A 21,996-nucleotide genomic window follows, 5' to 3' on the forward strand; every position below is an offset into this window, starting at 1 on the left:
TCATCTTATTGTTTATTGTATGTCACAAGCAAGGATGCTGCTACTATCGCACTTTATCATGCAGTTCTACCTGAACAGTTTATACATTTCATTTGCTGGTTTAATAAAAGATAAAACAAAAAATAATTAAAAATTTTTTTTAAAAAAATGTAAATTGATCGTCTGTGTCTGAATTGAAATTCATCATTGAGAAACTTCAGAAATGCTGTTATATATTCATAATCGAATCGAAGTCCCTATAATCGTAATGGAATCGTGAGGTGTCTGAATATTCCCACCCCTATTACACACACTGGGAGGTCGGTGTGCGTTTGATCTGAGTTCCAGTGGGTGACGTAGACCACGTGGTGTGGGAGCCGCTCAGCTGACTCTAGCGGAGGAAGAGGACGGAACTAAAGATGGAAGGGAACAGGGACGAAGCAGAGAAATGTATCCACATAGCGACCGGCGCAATTGACGCCGGGGATAAAGAGAAAGCGCTGAAGTTTCTTAACAAGGCAGAAAAGCTTTACCCCACCGAGAAAGCCAAAGGTAGGTTAGTGTTTTGCTGAATAAGCGTCTGTTTCTGGGGAATCATCAGCTGTTAGCATGTAGCCCAGGCTATGGCTAATTACATGGCGTAAACACAAGCTAAGGACAGGGAAAGACAACCATAAGGTTTAATGATACGAGAAAGAGTTGATTGGGGAAGCTAGCATAGTTTTAACCATCTAACGACTAAGCATTAAAAATAAATAAATAAATAAATAGTTTACCTGTCAAAACGGTGAACCGGAACACCGGCTTATGTTCAGTTGTCAAAACGGTGAACCGGAACACCGGCTAATGTTCAGTTTTTTGTAACAACAGTATTTGAAATAGCAGTGAAAACAAGTCCCCTGTTTTGATATATAGTTAATATATACATATATATATATATATAATTATCTCCAATTCATTTTAATATATCGACACAAGCAATGTAGCTAAAACGTGACGTTGTCATGGAATTTGTTTCAAGCATTTGCGGAAGTCAGTTACCAGATAAATTAATAACCAGTAGATCCGTCACAGTAAAAAAAAAAAAAACTGCCACTACGCCATACCTACGGATGCATACATTACTATGCTCCACTGTTTAATATAAACTGTCTTTTGGAAATGTAATATTAACATTAGAATTTAAGAATCATGGCGAATGGGTGCATAAACATCAAATTATACTGTAATTGGTTATGTGCTTAATGCTTGTTTTTAGTCCTGTCTTTTAATATATGCTGTGTTGTATTGTTTGTAATCTTGTAGCGCTTTGAGATTTGGTATCAATTGTAAAGTGCATTGCAAATAAAATGTATTATAATTATTATTATTATCTTTTTCCAACAAATTTCACTTTCACTTACACTCACTTACACATCCTTATTGAAATATCAGTTTTGTGGTGGAACACATGGACTAGTATCCATGCTGTCCTGGCCACATGGACAATCCTATAATTGAATCATTGACCTAGAGAGGCTCCGAGTAAAGACTAATCCAGGACACACGACCACAGTGCAGCTGAAAACTATAAGGACGCTGCCAACACTATTATATTTGTTGCAGAAGACATGTGGTTCTATCCCCGCAAGTCATGATGAAACAGAAACAGCAAGCTAGATTAAGCAATAAATAGTCTATAAGATAAGCAGCACACCGGTGTAATAGTTAGCTGTTGACCCAATGACGTGCTACTACTACTACTACTACTACTACTACTATCCAGGGTTGTAAGCTTCCTTTCAACCAATGTGAGCTGGGTTAGACAGGAAAAATATTGACTCTGTCGATAAGAAGGTTCAATAATGCATGTTCCTGCTGATGGAAGCTCAGGGGCTTCCACGTTAGAGAGGGGATTTTAACAGACGTTTACAAATCACTCATTAAATCAGTCCTCACTTTTAACGTCACATCCTGGTACAGCTCTTTCTCTGTCAAAAACAAGTCAAAACATTCCTGGATCATCAACCAAGCAAGTGGAAGAACAGGTTAAACCCAGACTCCAAGTAAAGCCAACCTCATTCACGACAGATCCCCCCCACACAATTCCTTTCAGTTTCTACTACCATCTGTCCAGGAAAAAACACTTACTGCAACACTTTTAGCCACACCGCCATCAACATTTTAAACAAACGAAACAATAGTTTATAATTATTTTCCTGCTTTGCACTCTATCACGTTCCACCTTTTTTCTTTTCAAAGCTGTATAATTTTAATATGTTTCAATATTCCTTGCTTGTGTTGTGCTGTTAGTATGAGTACATCAAAAACGATTTTTGGTCAGCGGAAGACAAAGTTTTTCTCATTTCTGAGTACACACAGGGAAAAAAAGTACAACCCATAAGTTACTTAAGATTTATAAGGAATCTTAATGACTTTGTGTGGAGGACCATCAGCTTTCGTTCACATTTAAAGGCCGCACCTAAAATAGACAATGTTCTTGTGACAAAGGTCTAAACTAGTGGTTACCAACCATTTTTGGGTCGTGTCCCTATTTTTGTACCACAAATTTCTGGTGACCTCAGATACATTTTTTTCCTTTTTTAGAATCAGTTTTTGATCATGTTTGTTGTATTGTGTTACGAATCGTAGCCAAGTGACAAGATGCACCAGCTCACATATTTTTATTCTGCATTTTATTATCCCCCGCCACAAAGTGCGGAAGGGGGGTGTATAGGTTTTAAGAGTTAAAGGGGACAGCTTTTCTCAGGAACTGTTGATATTTGTGCAAATTTGGCCTTTAAAAGTACTGAATACATGTGTATATATACTCAAAATATGGTATAAACTGCAAAAACAATATTGCACTCCAATACTATTATAGATGACAAGTAGATCTATGCACAACACCAAAGACCTATTTTAAAGATTATAGCAGACTTGAAAATAAGATACAGGGAAAAAAAATTTTGATATCGAATAGCAATTTGCAATGAAATTTCATGTGACTGCTACACAAAAATTGACATGTTTAGCAATACTTTCATATATAAATGTTGAATTGCTGCAATTATTGCTACGCAAATTGTTTTCCTTAAATTTTCTCAGAGATATCAACCAATGTTTTGTTGCTAGCAATTTTAGCATTTTAAAGAAATATTCCGTGAAGAAATCAATGCATTTCTGTTTCACACGAGGCATTTATTGATTGAACGCCAACGCTTGCAATGTCATATCATGACATGTGGCATGGGCCATAGCAACGCTAGATCTGTCATGACATTATGTAAACACTGAGAATGTTCAGCTTCTTTCCATCACAGATTTTGGTCATAGCCATAGCAGGGGATATCATAGCACTAAAATATAATGCTGTCATGGAGTTTCTCAAATCAAAAATGGGAATCTTACCCTTTTCAAGCGTTGATGCCATTGCATTGATTGTGGCCGTGCTGGAAACACAAACAGGAAGTTAATGCGTCAAACTTCCTGCATTACCACGTTGTGGCGCTGCAAGGCTTGCTGAGTGGTGAAGTCGCTTGAGCGCTACTGCATGTAGTTTGCTGTTGTACTTTATTTGGCTTTTTAGAGACTGCACTTGATTTGACCACGAAAAAAAAATTAGGGTCGGCGTTTTTAAATAGGGTCGGTCACGTAACTGGAAGCATAACTATTATTTTTTTTTGCCTAACTAAATTTGGTGTGTGGCTTCAGAGTATCAATACCTTGATAGAGTTTGAAAATGAGAAGCGCGCAATTATTATTTCTGGAGTTATAGCCCTTGTTCCGTTTCAAGGTTGTGAGTTATGACAACCAATTTGGCGGGGGATGTTGACTGTCTTTTTTATTTATATTTGAGAAAGTAAACGTATAGAATACAGTTGTTTGAACTTGTGTGTGGCGCTTTAATTTGAAAAACAGTAATATATAAATAAATAAAAAATTGTATCACTAATACTTTTATTACCCCACTAGGGGTCACAACCTCAAGGTTAAAAAACACTGGTCTAGAATTGTTTAGTCAGTGATCGTTAAAATGTCTCATGTATTATGTCATTAAAAATAAGTTTTCAACATTTTTGGCTCAGTTTTAGATTAGAAAATGAATAAAATAAAATATATTAAAAATCCAAGAACATTAGCACACAATAATAAGAGAAGGCATGACATGGATAATAAATCTAATTTGTTTGGAAAGGACTAATTTGTCCCCCCTGAGGTTTAAAGGAAAATAATTGCTGGTAAACTCCAAAAAGGCATTTTTAACCATTGACTTTATTTAAATTTCTGCCCGTCCAAAACACAAATTTATTAGAAAAGTCTACAATATTATTAATCAACACCGTACTGTAAATGTATAAGTGGACATGACAATAAAGTGACAAGCACTGAGTGCTAATTAAGACGATGCAGCACTAAAAATACAAACACTGAAGCTCAAACAGAGAATACACAGCATGAGAAATAATTTCACCAAACAATACTCACTTTTCATCATGTTAAGCAGCCTAAGGGCTCTGGGAAGGAGGGATTATAGGAGGAGGGTTGCACTAACATTTCACACAGACTATAATGAATAATCTATTGATAGAGAAGTTACTGTATTTGTTTCACTTAAAATCCATTTTTCAGGTAAAGCAGAGATAAATAGTCTGCTGTGAAGCTGCTGTGCACTCCTAAAAGAAATGCTGAAAATGAATCAAAGACAAAAGTCCCTGAATTGTAGGAGTTTGTAATGGTCTGCGTTTATAAACAAATATTTAGTTTTTTTTTTCCCCCTACTCTTTATTATTTAGTGAATCATCTGCCTTTGAGCCTTAAAGCTGCTGCTGTGTCTTAAATATATGCATCAGGCTATAAACAATGGTATCATTGTCATTTGGTTATCTGCTTCTAGGTGAGCTAATGTTTATTATGTGCTCTTTATTTTTTAATCTACAGTTTAAACAAGGCAGCTCTAAAATAAACTGGAAATGAGTTAATAGATAAAGTTTAAAGCTAAAATATTATTTTCCCATTTAATTATTCCTGAATATAGTATTTATCATGAGCCTTGTTTCTGTGTTCTTCAGCTTTATTGGAGGCATTAACAATGAATGGGAGCTCAGCGGGTAGTAGTGCATATCGCAGGAGAACAGGAGACCGCTCCCAAACATCAAAGGCTCAGCACGAACAGGAAAGACATGAACCTGGAGGAGGGGACTCATCCAAACCCTTTGAGTCAGAGCAGGTTGAAGGCGTGCAAAGGTGGGTGTTCTTTATGCCAAATGTCCACAATTCTCCTTTGATAAGTGTGTTCTAATCTGTTAACTACCTTTTACTATTTTTAGCTTTTCCTAAATTTTTACATCAAATGAAGCCTTTCATCTATAAAGAGTTTGGTTTAAAAGGGACACACTGCTGTCTGTAGTTCTGTCCTCACTCAGCCATTGCTATGGGAACCTCTTTATCTGAATGTGCTTCCCATGAGAGGCTAGGAGGAATATTTGCACTGTGTACAAAGCAACGAGTTGTCACCACGCGCTCTAATAATGGACCACATGATCCTCATCCTGAACAATTCAATGGTACCTTTTTAACTTTTATCTTTAAAAGTGGCCAATGGTTACTAAGGTTTAGTGTTGGATACACATCTGTCTCCATCCATCCCATGACCACAGGGACCTTTAAGTGTCAAATAACACAGTTAATTTTAAACTACAATTTAATTATGATGCTTATTTTTTGCTAGTTTTTACTGTTTACAAACTTTTTTGTATTTTTCATGTTTTCTGAAATGTTAGATTTTACTTCAAATCAAAAAAAGTGGTCCAAAATTAGTCTGAAGAGATTAAAGTGTTAATGGTTCTATCTGGAACACCCCAGTGGTTTAAATATTTTTCTTCTTGTTTTATGTCTGTGTAATAATATGGAGGCCATTTGATCAGTTAAAGGTCCTGTATTATGCCTTTTTTCACCCATCTTCATTTATTCGAGGAACCCCAACAACATAGTATTGCGTGCGTGCGTGCACGCAAACACTCACCGGAGTGTTAAGCTGCTAAGGCACTTCCTTCTCCTCCTCATTTCTATTAACTACAGCAATTGTGCATTTAAGGTGATAATAATTTGTTTTGTCCAACCGCTGCATCGCAGTGTCACAAACACGTCAGATCAAGTCAAAGGTGATACGAGGCGATATAACGGATACTAAAAATGGAACTGCTCCTGACACTACACCGTGGCTGCCACTGCTCCACAGGGAGGGGTTAAATGCAGAGAACACATTTAGTGTATGTAGCTTTACATATATGACAAAGTATAATATATATTCTGTATTAAACCGCAGTGTTTGTTTTAGCTGTGAGCTAGTTTGAGAGAGAGGAGCGCACATTCTCATAGGGTAGGAGGAGTTTCCACGATTAGACGTCACATGGCAAGAAAAATCCAACTCGAGGGGCTGACTTTTTACAAAATGTGGAATAACAAGGGAGGGAGGAAACAGAAGTTTTTCAACTTTGACCTTTTAAATGAGGCTAAAGGGATGTATATCACCGTAGCAAAACCATAATAAAGTAATTTTTTTCACAATACTGCCACTTTAAGAGTCAACGTGTCACACCTGCGTTAGTTTAGAGGGTGAAAACCATTTGATCCCTAAAGAAAACTCTCAATAAAGAAGGCCAGACAGTTATGCTGTAGTGTTGCATATGTTTTTTGCCTGTCTTACTAACTTAATGTGGTTTGTTCCTTAGAATAAAGCGGTGTAAAGACTACTATGAGGTGCTGGGTGTCAACAAAGAAGCTAGTGAAGAAGATCTGAAGAAAGCTTACAGAAAACTGGCTCTCAAGTTCCACCCGGACAAAAACCATGCACCAGGGGCCACAGAGGCCTTTAAAAGTAAGTGGCTTAGGTTGTTTGCAGAATTAATGTTACTTAGATTGTAGAGTTTGTGATCTTTTAGTTATATTCTTGTTGGTGCTTTACTTGATTTTGCTCATGTATATTTCATGCATATTTACTAAATCCACATGCATCTATAATGACATGGTTTCAGTTAGAGGTTTTCTTCAATCTTTACCTGTACTGTAATGGTTTAACTATAATAGGAGAACAGTCACACAATAACTGTTGTGGACATGCTTTTCAGTGGTAATTTTCATGGATTATCTAAGCTGTCTAACATTTTTAAGTCTGTTAGAAATTCAGAATTGCTTGTTTTTGATGTAAACAACATAACTAGTAAGGATGGCATAGTTGGCTTTTAAAAAAAAATTGGATTCTCAAAATTTGTAAGCGGCCAAAGTAAATAAAAGTCAATGCAGGATTTTTTAAAAAATTAAGGAAATGAAGAAAACCAAAACCTGTTTCTGTCAACTCTGCTTTTTGTGTAGAAATTGGCAATGCTTATGCAGTGCTGAGCAACACAGAGAAAAGACGACAGTACGACCTGACGGGAGGGGAGGAACCCAGCAGTCGAAGTCACTCACATGGAGCCGGCTTCGACTTCCACAGAGGCTTTGATCCCGACATCACCCCAGAGGACCTCTTTAACATGTTCTTTGGAGGTGGTTTTCCCTCATGTGAGTGAGCACAGACTAATCAGTTTATTCTCAGCCATGGAAACGTACAGGTGTTCAAACTCATCCTGAGTTTGTTTTTTTTTTTTTAAGTTGGTGACTTGTCATAACTTTTTTGTATCTACAGCAAGTCCTCACACTTTCACTAATGGCAGAACAAGCTACAGCAATCACACAAATTATCGACAGGAGCGAACAGAAGAAAGGGGTGATGTATGTAGTCCTAGCATTTCCACATTTTTTCCTCATGTGATTTGATTGTATCCACATTTATGGATGCATCGTGTTGTGTTCTCTGACTTCACCTTTGATAAATACGATACTTTTTGTTTCTAGGGTGGATTTTCAATGTTCATCCAGCTGATGCCAATCGTGATCCTGATTTTAGTGTCTATACTGAGCCAGATGATGGTGTCTCCTCCACCCTACAGCCTCTACTCCAGACCGTACGTAAACACACAGATGAACAGACAGCATTACGTTTAATTATGTACAGATATTTGTGTTGAACAGAAATCAAAGACCTCGTTAAGGTCAAATATTCTCCTCAACAAAAGCAATGGTTATTTTTTACATTTGTGTGTCAACAAAACCTAAAGCCTCTTACATCATGTCTGCTTATGTCAGCAGAACTATGAGACAAATAATGAGAGGCCCACTGTTCCTATAGTTACGGCTCATACTGCTCAATTTGCATCCATTAGCTTTCTATTAACGTGCAGAAATATGAACAGAATTAACACAGAGCATGGACGGAATGCTCTGTCCCATCTGTAATTAAAGCTGCTAACCACAACACGTTTTTATTAGATAAATCCACAATGTAGGCCTCATTGATCAATAAATCGGAGATTATTTCCTCGGGGAAAAAAACGATGTAAAAGGTTGAAATAGCCACTTGAAAGTTGGTTTTCATCTCCAACGTAAACGTGACTCCACGTCCCACAATGCATTGCATGATGTCAACCACGGACAACAGAAAGATGATAGAAGCAACTTTTAAGTGGAAATTTTAACCTTTTTTTGTTTCTTTTGAGTGAAAAATAAGGATGAAAATTCTTGGTCAAAACAAAAAACTGAAAATGGGGGAACCAAGGCCGAAAACAGAAACACTGAAAGAAAAGATTTTGCCAGTTATTAGAACCATTGCGTTTATGGCCATGACTTTTACTATTTTCACTTAACTCACGCATCTCCAATCTGGGTTTTCCGCATCCATCGCGTCGTGGCTCATTTTTTGCGTGCGTGGCTTAATTCCCACATTTGCAGTTAATGAATACTAAATCTTATACGTTTTCACTTTAAGTTTCAACATGCAACATTTCATTTCTCCAGATTTATGAGCTTATTTCCATTTTATTACATTTCACAGGAAATCTTCAAGTACCCATTTTACTAGCCACTGACAACTTTAAATACTCGTGTAACATGTTTGTACAATTTACCCATTATGTAATATTTTGCTAAATTATATCACAGGGGTGTCAAACTCATCTTATTTCAGCGACTGAATATCAAGTAGTTTGATCTTAACTGGGCCGCAGATTTTAGAACAGGTAAACAAGCAATTTCGACAATAATTTCCAGAAGTTTGCACTTCGACGTATAAATAAAACTTAAAGTATGTAATGCGCTGACGATATTCATGCATTAAGTGACAGATATCAGTCCCTGCAGGATTTTCTTTTTTAAATTTCATTGATTTTGTGTCATTTTTATTTAATTTTGGGAAAATATAGTCATTTGAACAATTTGACATTTAAAATGAAAGCAGTCGTGATAAAAGCATGGGGAAATTGCGATCTTCCAAATTTTGTGGAGTTTATTTGAATTTGTGTATTTAGAATAGCTGAGATCTGCAACTGCATTATTTGGTAATTTACACAATATTTTATGTTTTTTTTTTGGTTTTTTTTAACTTTCTTTTGCGGGCCAAATTGGAAAGCATAAAGGGCTGGATTTGGCCCCCAGGCCTTGAGTTTGACACAAGTCACAACCCATACACCAAATCTGTGACGCCTAAAAACATTTGTCACAATTGAAAATAAACACTCAAAAATGGTTCATTTAATACAAAACATATAAAGTGCAGCAGTGTGTGACTCTACTAAGGTGCTGACTGTATTTATCTGTGTGGGTTTAAAGCCTGGTAAGTAAATCAGATTTCAGAGAGCTCCAGAACAGGCCTGAGGGGACCTCGCATGGTCCATGTGGGCTACCTGGTGCCCACGGACACCATGATGGTGACCACTGATGTAGATCAAGTACACATGGCAATGAAGTACAGAGGATCTGAATAGATCTTGGTGAAGAATGGGCTGATACGTTGGATTTTTTTTTGCAGAAGATTACCAGTTTTTAAGTTTTCTGTGCATCACTAGTAAATTGTTCTATTTATTGATCTATGAGGCATACACTATGATTTTATCTAATAAAGTCAATCAGGAGCATCAGCTTTCACATAATTTGGCCTAATATGTCACCAACCACTGTCATTGTCTGTGGTTTTATGAATGCTTGTACTTTATCTATCTCCTCCAGGTCTACGGGTCAAACCATAAAGAGGCATACAGAGAATCTGCACGTAGACTACTATGTAAATCGAGATTTTAAGTCTGAGTTCAAGGGCTCAGCGCTCCACCAGATTGAAAAAAATGTGGAGGAAGACTACGTAACCAATGTCCGTAATAACTGCTGGAAGGAGCGACAGACAAGTGAGTGAATAAAATGATTCAGCGTCAGAAAGAGCTCCTTGTGGTTGTCAGTCTCTCAAATAGTTTCTCTTTGTATCTTTTATAGAAACAGATCTGCTGTACGCTGCTAAAGTTTATAGAGATGATCGAATGCGCAAGAAAGCAGAGCTCATGACCATGGATAACTGCAAGGAGCTGGACAGACTAAATAATCTATTTCGAGGCGGATGAGCCAGTTATTTGTCCATCTTAATATTGTACATGAATAGTTATAAATGTTTGTTTTTTTTAAAGTCTTTACTTGAGAAGAAAATGCAAAAGCTGATACTTGCGCTCTGTCAAAGTCCTTCCCCTCCAGTCATTTGTCAACTCTGCCGCTCCAGCCTGAACCCAGGAATCGCCTTGTTGCAAAAAAAAAAAAAAAGCATTGGACACACACTGTTGAAAGAACTATTTTTACTTTGCTCTTATTGTTTCTTGTGAAAGAACAAGGACACTTTATTGTGAAGGCATGTCTGTGGATTTCTGAAAACCTGTGATACGTTTTGCACTAGCATATTGCTGTTTTAGGACCAACAGATTTCAGCATTTTCTTTTCACATGTTTAAATATATTAAGTTCAGTCTGCACAGTTGGCAACTTACGTCTGTTATTTAAACCCAGAAGGTTTGATCTTTTTTTTTTTTTTTTGATAAACAATCTACCATGTGTAGGTGAGGTTCTGTGGATCACAAAGAGATTGTGGTGACAATGTCACCAGAGAACATTTTATATTTTTGACTGCAAAATGTGAAGTCTTTGGGGACTAAATATGGAAGAATTATGAAACTAATTCCTAAATGGTTGTACATTTTCATTCTGGAATGTTTGAAATTTAAGCATTTATTCATGTAACTATAGAAGAGATAAGATTTTTCTTCCATGTTTGCCTAATCATTAAATAAATTTGTTTCCACTGACCAGTACACGGACACTGACAAGCTATCTGTAATCTTATTAGAACTAAACACATTTTAAATAGTGTTGTGATTCATTCTTAATGATTTTCCATCTGGATTTTTCTGTTCAACAACTGAAAGGTGGGACAGATTGCCATAATGGTATATTATGTATATAATTTTTTTTTAAAAAGTTCATGCATTTTAAACACATTTCTTGATGTTTGATCTCCTACTGCAACGAGATATTTGTAGACAATTTAAAATTAGGTTTGTTAATTTGCTTTTAATTACCTTACTTTCCTCATCTGAAAACAAAAGTTGAATCATACATTTAATGAGTCATAGTTAAAAAAGAAAATTATTCACGTCAGTCAGTTGGTCTGACATTTATTTCAACTGTGCATGAAAGGGCACTACATGTAACGCTAACCTTTGATGACATAGGCAGACATTGTAAAAAATAATTGATCATGGGGCGTGGTATACATTTTTATTATCAAAAATTGAGATATATCGTTAATAAATATACTGTATATATCACTCTTAGAAGTCATTATAGGGTGCCCATATTTTGATTTTCCCAAAAAAAAGTAAGTATTCAACATTTACCTAAATATACCTTGTGTTTTAGCAGAACACTATCTGTGAAAATCACACACAGCATGATATATTAATAGCATTTTTCATCATTTTCTAATCCCTGACAGATCTGTGGGGGTCTGAAGGAGCCGAACCATCTGACATTGTACACAAGTCAGGAGATGTTGTAATGCTGGTCTTTTGCAGGGATTTCACACACATTCTCTTCGGCTTCTTGACGAAGATGGTCGCATTTTTCTTCCCCCGCTCTGCTCCCTATCTGCCCTTGCTGATGTGACTCTCTGTCCTCACCCTCCCCCCTCTCAACCTCCTACTACCAGCTAAACTCTCGGCTCTGAACCATAATTTTTGACTGTATCAAAGGAGGGCAAAGTTTGAGTCTTCATCTTCTCTGCTTTGGTTTATAATCTGCTTTTTCCCCCTCACCTCTCCTTATGTTGTTTTCCCTTTATTTTTCATACGGGGCGCCTCAAATGCCCTTGGCGACCCACAGTTCTCCCATTTTTGTCTTCCATGTTATTTGTTGCTGTTCTTCCATGTTCTCTTTAGACGGGATTATACAGAAATTTGTGAAAAGCACTTTGTGATTTTGACCTGTGAAAAACGCTCTATAAATAAAAATTACTTACAGCCTAAATACCCTTAAAAACTGTACTATCACTGCCAAATTACAGGATGTACATGTCTTTGGACATTTGCACCATCGTGAATTTTAATTTTAATCGATTTAGTTGGTATAACATTTTAAAAATAAAATAACTTCATAAACATCCGTGTGTTCCATACTTTTTGTTTTATTTTATTACTATTATTTGAGGTTGAGTGCAGTTTTTAATAGGTTTGGCGTAATTAATCAGGTATTACCGCAAAAGTATCTGGCAACGCGTCGTATGACGTAGTTTGTTTATCAGTGGTCACGTGATAGAACCAGACACCGAAACGGAAGTGACTTCACTCAGTGTGCGGCTGGGTTGTTTCCAATGGCTTCAATGCTGTGAAATGAAAAGAAGGCGAAGGCTGAGCTCAGATGTTTCCATAACAGCTGCTCCAGTGAAACCATGCAGCTGTGTAAGGTTCTCTGGGTTTTGTTCTACTGTAGCTGTGTCTCACACGGATTCGACTCCACACAAGAGCCCGAGACTCCAGACTGGAGAATGACTCTGAAAACCATCCGTAACGGAATACATAAGATCGACACGTACTTGAACGCAGCACTGGATCTTTTTGGAGGCGACGACGGCCTGTGTCATTACAAATGTAGTGATGGTAAGCATTACGTATGTGTCCAAAACACTGCTTTGCATATCCACTGCTGGGGTACAAATCCATTACATTTGTATTTTCAGGTAACTTACTCAGTAAATATCACATTTGATATTTACTACATTTAAATAACAAACAGGGTTTCTTGTTTCCTTATGATTAGACCCAAAAATGTGAGAGGACCTAATTTACCAACAATTTAAAAAAAAAAAAAAAAAAGCCGCTAGATGGCACTAAAACATGCTGTGTACTTTTAAAATTAAATACACTAACCTGTATTTAATATTAATACAAAACATGCAGTGGAAAAGGCAAATATTACTTTTACAATACATCAACCATGGCTATTGATACGGGAACGTATCAATAGACCTCCCGTCTATTCATACGCAGTGCCTCTCATTGGCCAGTTTTAGGTGTCGCGATAGGTGCACCACGTGACTTAAAGTTCCGTCAGTTTTATTTTAGCTCATATTTATTTTTAGCTACCCCACTAAACCTTTTATTTTAACCCTAACCCAGGAAATACCCTAAAATGTTTATTATTTTTTTTTGTATATGTATTTTTAAAGGTGGAATTTGTCGTGTTAAAATGAAAACAAAAGTGGGATTCAAACCCATGGTAGCAGAGGGATTAATCCTTGAGTGCGGCGCCTTAGACCACTTGGCTATTCTGACACTGTGAAAACACAGGCTACTGATACGTTTCCGTTTTAATAGACACTTCCTAATACATTGTATCAAAACAGTGGATGATATTTGAAGCTGTACAATATGTTCTGACTGGTCCTACCAGTTGCATGTGTTTGTGTCAGTATAGATTCTATTTAAGTTATAGAGAGGCACAGTAAAACCATTTATTTGTGTGCACAGGTGTGTTTATCTCCGACGGCAAGATAAGTGAGAGTAGAGGATGAAGAAACCTATTCACCTTTGCTCCTGTCTCACAGGTTATAAACCAGTTTCCCGTCCTGGGTACAAGCATCCACCACCCAATGGATGCGGCTCTCCACTGTTTGGGATTCAGGTACTTCTCTTTGATGTTCTTATGAGGCTCAAGTTTCAACAGGATTATTGTCTGCAACGATATTACATACTTTAGATTAGGTCTTGGCAACCTCTGTGTCAAATTCACAGTCCGGGGTCCAAATCCGGCCCTTTAGATCATCCAATTCGGCCCACAGGAAAAAGTAAAAATGACAGAGAAAACATGAATCACTGCATAAATTACCCAACATGTAGCTTTCTTTGTCCAAATACACAGTTTTAATAAAATGACACAATATTTGCAGGGACTTTTGTACCTATATCACATGACTGTAGTCTTATTTGTTCCCTACAAAACTCTTCTAAATTACAAAAATCTAGTCACAAAATTAAGGGTTTTTGAAGTATTACACTTTCAGGGACTGTTATTCGTCACGTATTGCTTGCATATTGTCAGTGTCTTTCAAACTGTATATATCAGTTATATGTGGAAGTGAAAACTAGGGCACATAATCACACTTTATTTCTAACTGATCTGTGGCCCACTTCAGCTGAAACTGCACTGTATTCGACCCCTGAGCAAAAATAAGTCTGACACCCCTGCTGTAAGACATCCTAGTGATTTTAATGCTATTTTAAGTCCATTTATTGTGATAAGGAAATTTAAAAACATAAAGAATGTTAAAATCACAAGGAAGTGTTTAAAATGTACCTGTATGTCATCAAAAGGTGTTCTCATAAATAAATCCTTTGGTAAGATGTACTCAAACAAATAAAGATAGAAATTGCCTCTCAAAAGCTTGTTTTTGACTCTACCATAAACTAACAGGTTGTTGTCAAATGATCACGTGACTTCAACTTCGGAAAAGTTTTTGTCATTGCATTGTGGGATTGGGAATCCCGTGGAAGAATGGAAAGACTGCGCCCAAGTTTACTTCATTTTTACCATGATTTTGTCACCAGACTTGACGGTAATGCTCGTCACGCCATTTTTGTCCCGCATTGTTTATTGTGTTCCTTGTAATGTTTTTGTGAAAACCACAATATCAGCATCCGCCATGAAATGTCTTTTTAGCAGAGTTTTTGGGGTCACACTGGCATGTGTAGTGGATAAGAACAACTTTTGATTAACATACAGATACAGTTTAAAACATTTGATTTATGGAGTTACGCAACTATCACAGAGGTGCAAAATCCTTACTTTGTACCGTAGTGTATACCTTTTGTAATAGATGGCAATATGTTACTTAGTAAACGTTTGAAACTTATGAATGCCATTCAAAATGAACACAAAAGCCTCAAACCAGTTGAGAAAATCTGTTATGTAATAATGTCAAAAGAACAACAAACACCAAATGCATTACAAATGGAGTCACTGAGTTTTTTTTTCCCCAGTTTGATATAGGTATACCCTCCATGACCAAATGCTGTAACCAACACGATCGTTGCTACGACACCTGTGGCCGTGAGAAACGTGACTGTGATCACCAGTTTCAGGACTGCCTCGAAACCATTTGCAGGAATGTGCAGAAAACTCTGGGACTGACTCAGAGTGTCCAGGGTAAGAGACCGACCCACTGTGTTCACGCTCTCACGCTTATTTTACTGGAGAAGAAAAACAAGTTTTGAGTCATTTTAGTTTCAGTAAAGATTGTTATTGTTGTTGTTGACATTAAATACAAATATAGCATTTATTTGTTGCTGTTTTACACAAATATATTTCAGGTTGTTTTATTTTGCTTCCACAAAAGTATCGTGGCAGTGGTGGCCTAATGGTTAAGGAGGCGGCCTGTAACTGGTAGGTCGCTGGTTTGAATCCCCTGTGGGCCATCAATCTAGGATCATGAGCAAGTCGCTTAAAATTAAAAGTGCAGTCTGCAATGCTCAGATCCCTCCCTCCCCGCTGCTCTCTTGCCCTGCCTCCAAACTTTCCAAAGTCCCTCCCTCAGAGGAGCTAATAAGCTAACGTTAGTCCGACAGCAACATCACAGTAATATAACATGCTCTATTAAAAGCATATTACTGCAGCGCTTCTCTCTCTCCGTGTGCACACACCTCAGCAGCAGCAGCAACAACACAGTGTCACTTACAGCAGCTCACACAGAGGCTGCTGCGCACACATGCACTACAGAGTTCTAGTGTAACAATTACAAATCAAACATAATGTAAATCAAGCAGCAGTAATTACCTTTCAAGCAGAAAAGTCACCAATTCCATCTTCTACTCCTCCAGACCATACACTAAAAAAGGGAAAGGGGCGGGGCCTGTGAGCAACAGCTGTCAGACAGCCCATCAAACACAATCCTTGCTCTGATTGGTTCTTTTTGCTCGGTCATGGTGCATTCTGGCAATCTGCCAAAGGCTGCAGGAGCTGCAGGAGGAATTCAACGAGTCTGTTTTTTCACACAATCTACTAGTTTCATGTAAAGCTGTCCTTACATAGTGTCAGCTTTAGCAAATATGATAAAAAGTCACTTTTATAAGAGTTGCAGACACTTTAACCGGTTACAAGACTGTCTTGAAAAATAGATTTTTAATCTCAATCAGACGTGCCCGGTTGATTAAAGGCTGAATTTTAAAAAACTTGAATTTAGGATTTTGCACGTATTATTTGTCAAAAAAAATAATGTCTTTATTGCAATAATTAAAACATCCTTTATTATCATTGCATGTTCAAAGCATGGATTGTACACCGCTATGTGTTTGAACATTTGTAGATCTTGCACACATCAAACAACGCACTGGCACAACAGTGGAATATTTGAGTTTTATATGCAATATTTAATTTTTTTTCAACTATATAGTTTTTCATATTTTACAGCGCAACAGTGTGTTAAAACATATACATATAAAAGAAAACACACCCCATCCCACCCTTCATCCCGACACCTGTGAAAAACAAGAGGAAAAAAGGCAGTGGCTATTCGTACGGTTGCCGTACCAATATACCAACATTCTATCCGTAAGTAGCGCCCCCATTTGGCCAGTTTAGGCCACAGGATTGGTCATTCATTGGCCAGTTTAGGTCGCGTGACTAAGACTAAACCTTACCCTAACCCTAAAAATTGTTGCGCTATTGGGTTATAACCTAAACCTAACCCTAACCCCTTGTACTTCAGTAACCGTACCAATAGCACCAGGGGTTGTACGTAAGGCAACCGTACAAATAGACTCTTAAAAAAAAACATGCATATCTTACAAACAAAAGTAGGGGCAACTGTTTGCATAGGGCACCACTCATTGATCATTTGACTCACTAAAATATAGCAGAAGCCAAGATATACAGCATCAAGGATATATATTGAGCTGAGAACACATACATTGATTACGGACTGTGCACACGTTCATACATAAGTACCCATGGATCTTCATATAAAATTGAAGGAAATTATATTTATACAGCTGGAGGAAAAGAAAGAGTGATGGTGAATTCTAGAAATGGTGACCATGTATCAATACATTTCTGTCTCGATTTGGATCTATTGTATCTAAGCTTTTCCAGTGGAATTAAAGACAACGTTTCTTTTACCCAAGATATGAATGACGGGGGCTTGTCCGATTTCCAGTTACATAGAATAAGCCTCCAAGTCTGAAGTGAGGCAAATGCCACAAAGTTTGCTTTGGGGATGATTATATTTACGTCTCCATCTGGTACGCCACATATAGCCATTAGCGGGTTAGGGTTTAACTGTTGACTGAGTCTAGTGCTAGGCATTCATAAAATATATGTCCAGTCGTTGCAGGTTTTTGGCGACATCTTACACAAGTAGGATCTGTATTAGCGTAAAACCTGGATAGCTTAACTCTAGTGAGATGCAGTCTGTGCAGTATCTTAAACTGGATTAGGTTATGTCTTAGACAGCGTGAAGTCTCATCTGCAATCTCCCCATTGAGATCCTGTTCCCATGCAGATTTAGTGTTGTCCAAGAAAGACTAATTAGTTTGGAATTTTTTATATAGTTCATATGTAATTTTTTTTTTACAAGAATACTGTCCTCTACATTAGACTGATATCAAAAGACAAAAGAGCATGTAACTAACATTAACCTGAAATGCCTCAGTTCTGAATGTAATTTGCATAAAGTTTTCTCAGACTTTGTTTTCTTCCTTCTGTTTCTACAGCGTGTGAGTCTGCTGTGACGCTGCTGTTTGACGCCGTCATGCACCTGGGCTGTAAGCCGTACCTGGACAGTCAGCGACAGTCTTGTGTATGCCAGTATGAAGTGAAACAAGAACTCTGACACCAACACACAACGACACAAGCATGAAACTTGTGGATTTTCAGATTTATTTCATTTTTGGTGCCAGTAAATGTTTCATTTTGTCAGTTCAAATTTTAAACAATAACTCATTTTTTCTAAGGTTTTCAATCCGTGTACCCTTCGTTCTTTGGTTATGCTGTTTTAAAACCAAATCAAAATATTTTGTTTGACTGACAAAACCAGACAAGCAGCATTTTTCTGTTTGAAAATTAAATCGTGTTTTGTGATATTTGAATATTTATGGGAAGTCTTTGGATGAGAGCTTCATGTTTTAATCTCACCACACAGAGGACCGACAGACGGGGCGGGAACTTTTACTTTCCGACAAAAAAATACGTGCAAATAACGTGCAAAATACATATTTTTACTGCCCTCAAAAAGGCTGTGTAGTTGTTTTGCAAAAGTGTCAAATCATAGAAATTCTAACATCTATTGTTCCTCACACCAGCTTCAGAGTCGATAGTCAACTGTTTATTTGGATACTGTTTGGACCATAATGCTGCGAAACAAAACATGAACGTGAGCAACTTTTTACAAGCTTAAACATCCACAGACTGCAGGAAAACATGAGCAGTACCAGAAAACTGCTGAAATAAGTCCTAAACAGTCCTATTGTGTGGAGACCTAGTCCAGAGTGGTATTCCATAAAGCGGGTTATGTTCAAACTCTGAGTATGTTCGGGCTCAAATGAGGGAAACTCTGAGTATCTCATTCCTAAACGCGAGGTATGTTCTTCTCTGAGTATGTCACCATGGTAACATTGTCCGTGAACTAAACCTAGTCCCTGGCAGGTTTTATCAAAGAAACCCTGGGTTTCTACCTGGCTCCGCCCACCAGAACATTGTTTCCCAAGGAACCCCCTTTTTTTAACACTCTTCTCAGAAAACCCATTAGTAACATCACACACCACAGACGTGCTCACATCATTACTAATGATGTGTTGCTTTACAGTATTTTTTTTGCAATCAGTAGTTTTTTTTTATAACTTTGTGGATGCAAAGCATTAAGTGAAAGGCACTGAGAGCTTGTTCTGCATTAAAACATCTACTGATGTTTGTAGTAAAGTTCAGTGGATACAAACCTGTGGAGAATGTAAACAGGAGCTGACAATTAAAATGATTTGGTGCAGTAAATAATGACATTGCTCTTGGAAGCATCGGGTTGCTGGTTCGTGGCCCGCTTCAGGCTTTTTATTATGGACATATTATTTTGGACCTCGAGATGACTCCCGACAATATTACATTAAAGTCTTTATAAATGATGCGATATCAAGCGGCAGTCACTGTCTTTATATCCACTGTAGCGGGAGGGCTCTCCATGCAGCCATCCTATGCTGCTGCCACGTCTCTCCAGACACATTTTATTCATATTATTCCCCACTCGTCACATCACTGAAGCGACCAAAAAGCGTGAATAAACACAGGTGATCTAAGCCACTATAGTCACTGAAGTTGTATTCTTAGTGAACGCAATTGGTTTTTTTTTGTTATTATTTTGGCACATTGACTATATGAATACAGGTTAGGATTTTTCTGTTTCATTCAATGTACTGATTATTTATCAAATCAAAAAGTTTTTATTTTTAAAAAAATAGAACTTTTGTCATAAAGCTGTTCATCTAAATTATTTCTAATAAAACTATTTAAAACCGAAAATTGTTTCTGGTTTGGGTCGTGGCAGTTCTTAAGTGGTCAGACCACTTAAGAACAACTGTATTAGGAAACCCAGTCACACTGGCCAGTCGTTTTGTTGACATCGGTGCATCGACTCAAGCAGCAGGGACAGCAATAACATAAACCATGCTGACCTATTCTGTCTGTAAAATCACATGTACTGTCATGTATTCTGAAAAATATATACAGGATGTTAAGTACACATAAGAGACATATAATGTAACACTGGTGAAACAGAGGTTACACTGAACAAGAAAATCCTGCAGAACAGCCCAAAGCACAATCATTGTTTGTCTCCTTATCTCACAAACATGTTTTACTATGCATTGCAAGCATTCCTCAGAACACTGAAATCATGAACATCAATGTCGAGAATAGCCTAATCAATTTAATATAACCATGGATGCAAGTGATCTTTTTTTTTTACGCCTCCTGAGGACACTAAAAGAAACACCAACTAAATTTAGTATTTTACATCATGTTCGTTTGTTTGTTTTTGGTAGAGCAGTAAATAATATGTAAGTTAGTAGCTTGTAATCTCAGCTTCTGAAGGTCATAGGTCTTCTATTGTCAATGAATCTACAGCAGGCATGGGCCACTGGCAGCCGATCTAATTTCGTGCGGCCCCCAAAGTAAATGCAAAAATAACTCTTAAAAACACACAAAATGACTCCAAAAAAGATACAAAATGCACCAAAAACACACAAAAACTCCAATAACACACAAAACTACAATAAATATGCACATGAAAAATACACATAAAAATACAAAAAAGGAAAATAAAAACTTACCAAACCACCACAAAAACACCAAATGCTTTGTTTCCTGTATTATTGCTCGGATTGATAATTCTTAAAAATGCTATGAATGCTGATAATGTGGCATTCGGATCAGACAATCACATTTTTGCGTCTCTAACTGTGATAAAGGTTTTCCATCTCTGATCAACAATCTTTTTTTGCTTTTGGTATTTTGATAATAATACTCTGTTTCACAGTTGTGGGAGAGTAAAGAAGATTTAATGATGACTTGATGCTGGAGATACCAAAAAATCTATAGCTCTTCCATAGTTATTTGGTACTGATGTGTTTGTTCATTATCTGTATCTTACGGAAGAGGATTAGGGCCATTAAAAAAAAAAAAAGAAAAACAGCCAGTAGTGGAAGAAAAAAAAAATGTCTTTATTATTTTTTACTCTTGATTTAAATAAGAAAATAAAGACAAAAAAATAATAATAATTAAAATCGCGAGCGGCGTCGTAGGCTCTGAAGGAGTGGCCGGGGTCGGTAACCTATGTGTATCAAATATGAGACTGAATTTCGTATATGAGAGATATAGCGGTTTTCTACTTTGGTGTGCTCCATCTGAGAATGCAAAGCATAATGGGTAATTTTGACACTGAGTCTTGATTAGGGCTGAACAGTCAATATGTGTATCAAATATGAGGCTGTTTGAATGTTGTATATGAGAATTATAGCGGTTTTTCTATTATGGCGTACAAAATGGCGCCGGTGGAAAAAACCCAGTATGAAAGGGATTGGCCCCTCCCACTGATCACAGAATGCTTTTTCTTCATCAGCGACCTGTTCCCATCTTATAAGATTCATGCAACCCTTTTTTGAAGTCAACACGACATATCGTCTTTCTGCGAGAGCTGTTAGCGTTGGACGCCACTAAAAGCGGCGCCCTCTGAGAATTCAAGGCATGATGGGTAATTTTCACATTGAGTCTTGTTCAGGGATGAACAGTCAACATGTGTATCAAATATGAAGTAGTTTGAACTTTGCATTTGAAATTTATAAGCGTTTTTCTTTTATGGTGTGCTAAATGGCACCAGTCGCCCACGACCGAACCATTAGAGATACGCAAATTCTTTCGATGATTTTTAATCTTCAGTGGGTCCTAAAGTGTTCTGGCCGAGATTGAAGTGAATTGAGTAAAGCTCCTAGTTCGCGCAGAAGCGAAATTCCATTAACCCAAGATGGCCGACTTCCTGTTTGGTTTTGGGCAAAGTTATCTCTAACTTTTTGCTCATCCTGGGGTCAAGAATACATGTGGC

The 21,996-nt window shown here is 37.3% G+C and overlaps 2 protein-coding genes across 2 annotated transcripts; both read left to right on the forward strand.

The window, feature by feature from the left end:
* The first annotated feature begins 327 nt into the window (after positions 1-327).
* Positions 328-10,696, forward strand: dnajb14 (DnaJ heat shock protein family (Hsp40) member B14). Its single transcript, XM_028459854.1, has 8 exons — positions 328-531; positions 5,031-5,205; positions 6,693-6,838; positions 7,333-7,521; positions 7,646-7,731; positions 7,855-7,964; positions 10,060-10,232; positions 10,318-10,696. The coding sequence occupies exons 1-8, from the start codon at positions 399-401 to the stop codon at positions 10,440-10,442; spliced, it is 1,137 nt and encodes a 378-aa protein (XP_028315655.1). The 5' UTR covers positions 328-398; the 3' UTR covers positions 10,443-10,696.
* A 1,989-nt stretch (positions 10,697-12,685) lies between these two features.
* On the forward strand, positions 12,686-18,493 carry pla2g12a (phospholipase A2, group XIIA). The gene is made up of 4 exons (XM_028450870.1): positions 12,686-13,018; positions 13,966-14,042; positions 15,398-15,563; positions 18,125-18,493. Exons 1-4 carry the CDS (start codon positions 12,811-12,813, stop codon positions 18,241-18,243), a joined length of 570 nt encoding a protein of 189 aa, XP_028306671.1. The 5' UTR covers positions 12,686-12,810; the 3' UTR covers positions 18,244-18,493.
* The last annotated feature ends 3,503 nt before the right edge of the window (positions 18,494-21,996 follow it).

This window comes from Gouania willdenowi, chromosome 1, assembly GCF_900634775.1.
Source record: "Gouania willdenowi chromosome 1, fGouWil2.1, whole genome shotgun sequence".
In the NCBI taxonomy this organism is placed as follows: domain Eukaryota; kingdom Metazoa; phylum Chordata; class Actinopteri; order Blenniiformes; family Gobiesocidae; genus Gouania; species Gouania willdenowi.

Excerpts from the sequence above, each read along its gene's own strand:
- dnajb14 (XM_028459854.1), top strand. The coding sequence starts at position 399 with ATGGAAGGGAACAGGGACGAAGCAGAGAAATGTATCCACATAGCGACC. Across the intron at positions 7,522-7,645 it reads TGGAGGTGGTTTTCCCTCAT|CAAGTCCTCACACTTTCACT; the intron begins GTGAGTGAGCAC and ends TTGTATCTACAG. Across the intron at positions 7,965-10,059 it reads TACAGCCTCTACTCCAGACC|GTCTACGGGTCAAACCATAA; the intron begins GTACGTAAACAC and ends TATCTCCTCCAG.
- pla2g12a (XM_028450870.1), top strand. The coding sequence starts at position 12,811 with ATGCAGCTGTGTAAGGTTCTCTGGGTTTTGTTCTACTGTAGCTGTGTC. Across the intron at positions 13,019-13,965 it reads TCATTACAAATGTAGTGATG|GTTATAAACCAGTTTCCCGT; the intron begins GTAAGCATTACG and ends CCTGTCTCACAG. Across the intron at positions 14,043-15,397 it reads CTCCACTGTTTGGGATTCAG|TTTGATATAGGTATACCCTC; the intron begins GTACTTCTCTTT and ends TTTTTTCCCCAG.